General features: G+C 51.5%; 1 protein-coding gene across 1 annotated transcript; it reads left to right on the forward strand.

Annotated features, from left to right (window-relative positions):
- The first annotated feature begins 3,409 nt into the window (after positions 1–3,409).
- On the forward strand, positions 3,410–7,306 carry MLNR (motilin receptor). Its single transcript, XM_059144592.1, has 2 exons — positions 3,410–4,408; positions 5,154–7,306. Exons 1-2 carry the CDS (start codon positions 3,547–3,549, stop codon positions 5,549–5,551), a joined length of 1,260 nt encoding a protein of 419 aa, XP_059000575.1. The 5' UTR covers positions 3,410–3,546; the 3' UTR covers positions 5,552–7,306.
- The last annotated feature ends 2,621 nt before the right edge of the window (positions 7,307–9,927 follow it).

Below are 9,927 nucleotides of genomic sequence, written 5' to 3' on the forward strand. Positions count from 1 at the left end.
CAATTTCTTGCTTCCAGGGACACAGAGCCATAGCGGGGCAGACCTGGCCTCACTCTCACCCCACAAAAGTACCAGGGGCAGACACACTCACAAGGGAGAGGGGAAAGGTGCCCACACGCCTGAGGACATCCTCGTCTTCCTGTCAGATGTATGAAGTCAGTATGCTGGTAGATAACCTTAGAGATACAAAGTAGAAAGCAGATTTAGTCGTTCTCCAGATGGCTTGTCTCGTTTCTTCCAAAATCACAGAACACCAAACCATTTAATGATAAGGATTTGGCTCTGCCCCACGGACCAAGTCCTGCTTGAGTTGCAGCCTTGGAGCGTAGAAATAACCTGCTGCAAACCCACCTCTGCATATCGGTGTCCTATCTGGGACTAGAACATCAACAAACACTGAACGCCCACCCTAATCAAAGTACTATTCTCAATCACTGGGAATTGTAAAGAAGATAATGGCACCTGGTTCTGCAAAAGCTTATTCATGCCCTGAGTTAACAAATATTTATTAAATTCTCACTTTGTACCACGTACCAATCCAGACACTAGGGGAAGAGTACAGAACACAACAGAGCACAGCCCTGCCTTCTGGACCACAGGATGTTGGGAGGGGAAGGGGCAAGGCAGATAACAAACAAAGAGTTAAGTACATTAAATAGTAGGGCAGGTGGTGATAATTAGAGAGACTACGACAAAGAAGGGGAGTGTCTGAAGGGAGGGTGAGTATACAGAATAGTGGGAGACCGCACAGGTCACACTTGTGAGACTGCCAGGTGCCGGCCGCCATGGAGGGTGGGGAAAGGAGCAAGGAGCCTTCAGCGGAGGTTGGGTTGATCAGGCTCTGGGGCAGAATGGAGAAAAGGGAAGAACCTCAGGGACTGCACACGGGAGAGCTAAGGGAACATGTCAGGCACACCAGGGAGCATCCCTGGAGTAAAAAACATGGACCACATGGGGCGCCTGGGTGGCTCAGTGGGTTAAGCCTCTGCCTTCGGCTCAGGTCATGATCTCAGGGTCCTGGGATCAAGCCCCACATGGGGCTCTCTGCTCAGTGGGGAGCCTGCTTCCCCCTTCTCTCTCTCTCTGCCTCCTTACTTATGATCTCTGTCAAATAAGTAAACAAAATATTTTTCTTAAATGGACCACAAATTCACTACCACAGCCCTCTCTTCTGGCGTTAGCAGAGAACCTGATGGCCGGCAAGAAGGGGGCACTGACCTGGAATGTGGCAAATGCCAGCCCTGGGCACCCCAAAAACCCACACAAAGTAGGATGTCCCTGTCCCTTTTATTTCATAAGGAACTTCAAGCCCCTTGTCCACCCCCAAACACCTGGGCTCCCCTGAGAAAGGCAGGGGAGGAAGAGGAGGCTCGGAGAGAGGCATGCTATCCAGAACCGAACACCACACAGAGGGACCGTCCCATTCTTCCAACTGCACCAGGCTTTTACTCAGGCTAGACAATGAACTCTCTTGCTCCCCAGTCAGTGAATGCTTGAAAGGAAAATCAGATCAACAATAGACGAAAAAATTGCATTTTCTCTTTGTCTGGGGGTGGACGGAGGGAGAGAGAAAAAATGGAGACACTGAATATCGATACTTGTGCTGGACACATAAAAATGATCCAGAAGAGGGAGAAATTCTGAAGATGCAAGAGAGGGAATTGCTAGAGTGAGGTCCTTGAGGAGGTGAAGGAAGAAGAAAGGGGCAGAGCAGACTTCAAGGTCAAGTCCCACCTACTCATTCATCTGCACGTGGCAGGAAATGAGCGGAGGCATGTGGGGGTGGGGTGGGAACATGGAGAATTTCTCTTCCGTTGCTTCTATTCTTTCCTAGAATCAAGGTCAGCAGGTGAGAACAAGGGTGAAGGAAGAGGTTCTGGGAATTAAGGACAGAGGAGGATGTACCGAAGAGTGGTCTGGAGGGTGGAAAAGTGGATGGAACAGGTAAGTCTGAGGATAGCCAAGGGAAAATGGAGAGCCGCGCCAGAGGTCGTGAATTTCAAGCACAATCAAGCTATTTGGGAGGGTGCCCGAAGTAGACAGAAGATTGGACTTAACCAGGGGCGTGTTTGTGTTCTTGTCAACGTGACCCTGTCTGTATGACAGCAGAGAAAAGAGCACAGGAGTTGAAGGTGTTTGCCTGGGAGTGATCGGGATTGCTAATCAGGAGTTTAAACTGCGTCAGGTAGGGAAGCGAGGACTTGAGGCAGGTGAGGAACAATGATAAGGTAGGACCAGCAATTTATCTGGGGTTCCGGGGTGGGTGGAGTGGAGGATTGCAGGAGTTGAGGTATTAGAGAAAGTAAGTTAGAAAGCCAGGGATGGAGGTCAAAAGGCAGTGATGGAGGCTGAGATGCAAGAGTGCTCCCAGGTCCTGGTAATGAGAGGGTGTGAGGGATGTCCACAGGACCCCCCTGCCTGGGAAGCACCGGAGGACCAGCTCATCCACAGGGAGACTGGAGCATTTCAAGACTCCTGGATAGGGTGGGGGGAGCGAAGGGTGTACTTTATCAGGAGATAAAATCACAAGCAAGTCCCACTGTGTTCAGGGGTAAAATGAGCGAGCTCCCAAAGACATGAGAATTGAATGGAAAACAAAGGGCCAAACACACCCTAAGCACTCAATAAGGGTCAGCTATTGTCAAAGACGGCAATGAACTGACTCAAATCAGTTTTTGTCTTTTCCCCAGAATTTTAGTTCTTCCTAGTGTTGGCAAATACTCAGCTTTTTAGTTTGTAAAATATATTTTGTACATAGGAACAATACAACACATGTAAGCCCTCAAATACATACACGTTAATACTTAACTCTTGTTCTTTAAAACAAGTAGTCGTGGTCATGACCACCCATTCCAGGGTTAAGTCTGCCACTCCTACTGGCAGACTTAACAGAAGAGGAGACCTGGGCTGGGCGAGGCTGGGACCGGTCTAAGATCACTCGGTTGTAGAGACAGAACTAGAACCCGGGAGTTTATCCCAGATTCCTGAGTTTAGACTCCTCTACGGTTAGTACGGAGGCAGCCTTTCCGAAGCGCCTGGACACAGCCACCAGCCGAGGTCCGCTAGAAGGTCCCCCTCTGTACTCCAAAGCGCCCGCGCTCCGCTGGGGTCAGTAACCCACCTCACGGGGGATGAGCAGACGCTTCCCTGGACGGGGCAGGACCCGTGCGCCACGGTCGCCTCCCGCGTTCCAGTTAGCGGGGAGGGAAGCTCCCTGGCACGCGACCCGCAGACGAGAGGGCACGGGAGTGAGGCGAGAGTGAGGCGGGAGCGGGGCGGGAATGGGGCGGGCGGTGGCCGGGGGCGGAGACTGCGCGCAGCCTGCTCCGGAGGGCCTCAAAGCGGACCCTGCAGAGTCACATCCCCGCGCGCCGCGCTGCAGAGCTCCGGCAGTGCGGACAGGGGTGCGTGAGCCGCTGCGCGCCCTGGACGCCGGAGGAAGCCCTCGCCGGCTGGGTCCGCACTCGGCCCCCGGTGCCAGCCGGGGGTGCGGCGGCGCGGAGGGGCGCCGAGCGAGTCCTTGCGTCCGCCCGGCGCGGCGCGTCCATGGGCGGCCCCTGGAACAGCAGCGACGGCGCGGACGGAGTGCTGCTGCCCTGCGACGAGCACCTCTGCTCGCCCTTCCCCCTGGGGGCCCTGGTGCCGGTGACCGCCGTGTGCCTGGGCCTCTTCGCCGTCGGGGTGAGCGGCAATGTGGTGACGGTGCTGCTGATCGGGCGCAACCCGGACATGCGGACCACCACCAACCTGTACCTGGGCAGCATGGCTGTGTCTGATCTGCTCATCCTGCTCGGGCTCCCGTTCGACCTGTACCGCCTCTGGCGCTCGCGGCCCTGGGTGTTCGGGCAGCTGCTCTGCCGCCTCTCGCTCTACGTGGGCGAGGGCTGCACCTACGCCACGCTGCTGCACATGACCGCGCTCAGCGTCGAGCGCTACCTCGCCATCTGCCGCCCACTCCGCGCCCGCGTCCTCGTCACCCGGCGCCGCGTCCGCGCGCTCATCGCGGCGCTCTGGGCCGTGGCGCTGCTCTCCGCGGGGCCCTTCTTCTTTCTGGTGGGCGTCGAGCAGGACCCTGGCGTCCGCGTGGTCCGGGACCCTAACGGAAGCGCGCCGCTCACCCCGTCGCCCCTCGGGGCCTCACGGGCCCCACCGCCGTCCCCGCCGTCGGGGCATGAGGCGGCGGCCGCCGCGGCGCTGTTCAGCCGCGAGTGCCGGCCCAGCCCATCTCAGCTGGGCGCACTGCGAGTCATGCTGTGGGTCACCACCGCCTACTTCTTCCTGCCCTTTCTGTGCCTCAGCGTCCTCTACGGGCTCATCGGGCGGGAGCTGTGGAGCAGTCGGGGGCCGCTGCGAGGCCGGGCCGCCTCCGGGCGCGAGAGGGGCCACCGGCAGACGGTCCGCGTCCTGCGTAAGTGGCACCACCTGTATTCCAAACACACCTACCCGCGCGGTGCAGGCAGCGTCCCCTTCCCCCCGTCTCCCAGCGCCACTTCTAGCTACATTCCTTGTGCCATTTTGCTCCAGCCTCCAACTGTCGGTCCTGCCTGTCTCCAGAGAAAAGCGTCTCCAGTCCTCTGCTAGCTCTGGGTAACCCCAGGGCGCCCCGGAGGGTGGGATGCCTGGGTCCGCTAAGCCTCTGGATCCGTGAGCTGGGCTGATCCGGGATGGGTAAACCAACCGCCCATCTCTGTTAGATGAGAATTACTCATAGTACCCGTGAGGAGATGGGGTAGAGCACATTAAGCTAAATTAAAAAACAAAACAAAACAAAACAAAAAAACCTTAACGTTAAGTTATCCCGCAGACAAAGCAAACCAAAAGATTGTGCAGACTTGTTGCATAATTCTTTTCAGCGGAATACAGAGAACAGGTCTCTGAAGTAGGTTTGTGGAAGGAAGCCTGCCAGAACAGCTTGTTAGTAGAAATACCTCCTTCGGGTTTATGTCCAGCCTTGATAACGCATATATGCAGTCTTAAAGCAAATATGGGTGCTGTTTGCATCCTGGAAGTTGTTCTGGGGCGGGATTTAGCTAGGTAAAAGTTTTATTTAATTTGTTTTATTTAATTTGTTTATTATTTCGGATGGTTCTCGGGGGCCCTTATTTGTTTTCAGATGCTTTAGCTCATTGTGGTGCCTGTGTGTTGTTTTGCAGTGGTGGTGGTTCTGGCATTTATAGTTTGCTGGTTGCCTTTCCACGTCGGCAGAATCATTTACATAAATACAGAAGATTCTTGGATGATGAACTTCTCTCAGTACTTTAACATTGTTGCTTTGCAACTTTTCTATCTGAGTGCCTCCATCAACCCGATCCTCTACAACCTCATTTCAAAGAAGTACAGAGCAGCGGCCCGGAACCTGCTGCTAGCCAGACAGTCTAGACAGTCCAGACAGAGAAGTGTGTGCAGAAGCGGGGACACGGAGGGGGACACAGGAGGAGACACCACTGGCTACACAGAGACAAGCGCCAATGTGCAGACATCGTCCGCTGGCATGGCCAAACAAGTCGCTTCCTCTCACAAGGCTGGGACTTCAGGGAAAACAGGTCTGTAGGGAAAGGACTGGAAGTGGGGAACTGATGCCATTAGGAAGAACTGGGAAGAGTGGTAAGGATTTTGCAACTTGATCAGCAACTTCATCAGCATGATATTTTTTTTTTTTTTTTATTAAACCAATGCAGGTAATTTGACCATCTTCTGTGGATGTACCCCTGGAGGATGTTGATTTCAGCCTTGGGAAATGCGACATCACAAACTGTCTCTGGGGAGGTTTTCTAAGCCTTCGTTCTCCTAAGACTTGGGAAGCATGATTCCTCTTTTTCTGGTTAATAAGTCGTACAGAGAGATGCTGCTGTGAAAATTTTCACTTCTGAGATCAGGGGTGTGTTTGTATTTTCATGTTCTGGATATACATGTATGGGTGCATATACAAGGAACCCAGGATAATTAGAGCTTTTATTCCAGAAATTATTTAAGGCAAAATTTTTTAGAAGCCAGTGAAAGGAATTCTGGGTCAAGGCCAGCTTCCAGGGGTCCCACCTCACTCCTGGCTGAGAACAAATCATAGAGTGAGGGACAGTACCATCTTTCAGAACTTCAGTGCATAAGCGTGTTGCAGCCCAGTTGTCCCTGAGTCTGCCCCCCGGGATCTCCCAGTGCCACAGCTGCCTGGTGGCGGACACCAGCATGGAAGCCTGAGGGCAGGGAGAAGCAGCAGGACTTGGCTTCCCTACAAAGTGACTACTCATGACATTTATAAAGATGGTTATTATCCCTTATTTTCCTCAACTCAGTGGGATACCTGTTGTTATCATTCCTGGTTTACAGGTGATGGAATCGAGTCTTAGATGTCCTAGACAGCGACTGGTGGGCCTGAAGCTGAACACCCGCCAGTCTTTAAGATTTTCAACCTCCTCCCATCCAGAGACGTGGTACTCACAGCATCTGTGCAAAGATGCAAGAGTCAGTGGATGAAAGGAGTCGGGGTGAAAGAGAATGTGTCGGACATTCCAACCAACAGCTCTGTTACTGTTTTGTGTTTTACAGTTTATTATTATTTTTTTAAGATTCGATTTATTTATTTGACAGAGATCACAAGTAGGCAGAGAGACAGGCAGATAGAGAGGAAGGGAAGCAGGCTCCCTGCCGAGCAGAGAGCCCGATGCAGGGCTCCATCCCAGGACCCTGGGATCATGACGTGAGCCAAAGGCAGAGGCTTTAACCCACTGAGCCACCTGTAACACACTGTAAACTGTGTTTTACAGTTTAAAACACAGACCTGTTTTCACAGGGCTGCTGCTGCCTCCCTGACTCCAAGGGGCCTTGTTCGCTCCACAGTCTTGTGTGAATGGCGCCCCCTGGATGTGGGCAGGACATAGAGTTCTCCATTGCAAACCACAAATGGTGAAGCTATAAACGAGTCCACTCAACGTGCTGACAAAGGTCTGTCATTTTATACTGACTAACCCAATACAGTGATGCCTTCAGGTCCCCGTGAAGGGTCCTAAAACCTGGTCCTCCTGGAACAGCAGAGAAGTCTTGTCAGCACTGTGTCTCTGCGAAGGGGAGAGAGAAGCAGGTAGGGGCGCCTTGGGGCGGCAGTCCCTAAACTGTACACAGCATGTATTTGGTGAGTCTGTGGTTAACTATGGCAGGAAGGCACTGCACACTGCACCCCACCTCCTTGAGAGTCACCACAGCACTTACCACATCCGAGGCCCCAGGTTGTTTCACCCAGCATTTCCTTGACTTCTCTTGTCCCAGAACCATCTCCCCATCCTCCCGCCTCAAGAATTCTTTGAAACCTCATGGGCTGGGTCCCTGGGTGGCTCAGTGGGTTAAGCCACTGCCTTCAGCTCAGGTCATGATCTCAGTGTCCTGGGATCGAGTCCCGCATTGGGCTCTCTGCTCGGCAGGGGTCCTGCTTCCTCCTCTCTCTCTGCCTGCCTCTCTGCCTACTTGTGATCTCTCTCTGTCAAGTAAATAAATAAAATCTTTAAAAAAAAAAAGAAAAAAGAAAAAAGAAACCTCATGGGCTGAGGAACACTGTTGCAGCCAGCAGGATTCTCACAGTGGATGTGCCAGCCTCGTACCCTGGCCACTCCTTTGCTTGGTGGCCCTTTGTAGGGCTGTGCCAGACCTACTGCCGCACACAGTCTCTGCTCATGGGAGTTCATCTGTGGGCCAGTCCGATGAGGCCTCTTCCCTATGGAAGGTCATGGTTAAGAACCTTACTGATATCTTTTTTTTTTTTTTTAAGATTTTATTTATTTATCAGAGAGAGAGAGGGGGAGAGAGCGAACACAGGCAGACAGAATGGCAGGCAGAGGCAGAGGGAGAAGCAGGCTCCCCGCTGAGCAAGGAGCCCGATGTGGGACTCGATCCCAGGACGCTGGGATCATGACCTGAGCCGAAGGCAGCTGCTTAACCAACTGAGCCACCCAGGCGTCCCCCTTACTGATATCTTAAGTGTAATATAGATAGGGAAGCAAAGACTGCTCCTTTGAGCTTTTTCAGTCAGACTCTAGAAGAGAGGGGTTTATATCACACTTTCTTGTGACCTAAGTGTGTTCCCAGGTGTGGGAGTGGGGATGATCCTTCTTCCTTCACCACAGGGTACCTGAGATGGAGGGTCTGAAGCCCGTCTCTCCTGCGGATCACTGTGTGCTTGTTTTTGAAATGCTGGTCTCACCTACTCATGGACTATGAAGTCAGTGGACTGTGTCACTTTTTTTTTTTTTCTTTTAACAGGAAGGGGTGGGGCAAAAATAGAGAAACCAGGCTACCACGTGTGGTAAGGGGAACTGTTATGTTGTAAAACTTGTTTCAATTATATATTAATCTGTGTCTTTCCTGGTTCACAAAATAAAATGTGTTCTTACTGTGGGTCATGGTCAAGAATATTTATAAAATTGGTCTAAGATCTAAAATTGTCCTCCTAGCAAAGAGCATCCAAATCAATCTCCTTCTAATGGCATTTTCTTGTTTAAAATGTGTAGTTGTGTCATCCAGACTAACCCAGATTTAGCTCACAGGGTAATAAAATCATTTACATCAGATGGGCCTGCAGAGTATCATGGTGGTGGTACTCACAGAGACATCTCTCCCTTTTCTATATGAGACATTTCCACTTTTTCCACTGAGGAAATGTTCAAACAAGCTATGGCACAACACCTCCTGGGAACCTAGAGTCCCCTGCACAAGCCCTCAAGGGGACATGGTAAGGTAACATGTTCAATGTTTGAACACTGCCCCTCCTGACCATTTCTACTCCTTTAATAGTAATCCTCACCAGCTCATGGAAGCTTCTGGGATATAAGTGTTCATGATTGTACAGATTGAGTGTTTTAAATGGAGATTTGAAAAGACTTTTCTTAAACAAAGACATGATGCAGCTTTTCATTGTGAGCCAACTTTCTAAAGACTCTGAATTCTTACCTATTACATAGAAAGGGATCTGCTCTGAGCAGCCTTCAGAAGGCAGCACCCTGTCCTGGGAGCCCACAGGCATCTGTTCTTGAGCAAGGGCGTGCTTTGTGGCCTGGCACTCAGCGTGTCCCCTGCTTTGCATAAGCTATAAGGAAGTGACAGAGACAGACCCTACTTGTCCCCTTCTTAGGAAAACAGCCCACACATTTTAAAGAATAACAGACACCTGTGAAAATAGGGGTTAAAAAGAGCCAGCCAGACCCAGAGATCCGAGTGTGCAGGGCAGTCGGGTGATGTTTTGTGTGAATCTGTTTCGCAGCATTTAGCATGTTCCCTCACCGGTGACTGGTTCCCAGGGTTGGAGGACAAGCCGTGTTTGATTCCCCTTGACGTCTCTTACCCAGGTAGACAGTGTGTGTGGAACTCCACTCACAAGGCGGGACACAGGGATCCGCACCTATTACAAAGGCACTGGGATGGAGGCCGAGGGAACAGATGGCTGGGACAGTGTGATCTGAGCTACCAGACAAGACAAGGGAAGACCCAAACAGCAGTGAAAGGGCTTCAGGGAGCCATTCTCAATCCCCAGCACAGTGCACTGCCCCTTCCCTCCCCGAGCCTGTACCGGTTACATGCCCCCAGCAGCAGAGGGGGCCACGATTTGACATGTCCTCTCTCTCCCGTCTTTGCAGGGAGGGTGTTCATCTCGAAAATGTTCCTAAGAATTTCTACTACTTGTGATGACATGGGGATTAAAAAAAAATAAAAGGATTATTTTAAAAAGTGAATATGGGCAGTTTTCAGAATTATGTCTTAATTTTATTATAATGGTTATACTTGTTCATAACTGTAAGGTAAATACATAACTGTAAGGTAAAGATCAGGTAAACTGATCTTTGTTTCTGTCTTACTTGCGCAGGAATTCATTACTTGGTCCTCAGAGCGAATATCAGCTCCCATCCCTCTGGCTTTTCACCCACCCCCACTCAGATTCTCTATTAG

The sequence above is a fragment of the Mustela lutreola genome, chromosome 13 (genome assembly GCF_030435805.1).
Source record: "Mustela lutreola isolate mMusLut2 chromosome 13, mMusLut2.pri, whole genome shotgun sequence".
In the NCBI taxonomy this organism is placed as follows: domain Eukaryota; kingdom Metazoa; phylum Chordata; class Mammalia; order Carnivora; family Mustelidae; genus Mustela; species Mustela lutreola.

Excerpts from the sequence above, each read along its gene's own strand:
- MLNR (XM_059144592.1), top strand. The coding sequence starts at position 3,547 with ATGGGCGGCCCCTGGAACAGCAGCGACGGCGCGGACGGAGTGCTGCTG. Across the intron at positions 4,409-5,153 it reads GCAGACGGTCCGCGTCCTGC|TGGTGGTGGTTCTGGCATTT; the intron begins GTAAGTGGCACC and ends GTTGTTTTGCAG.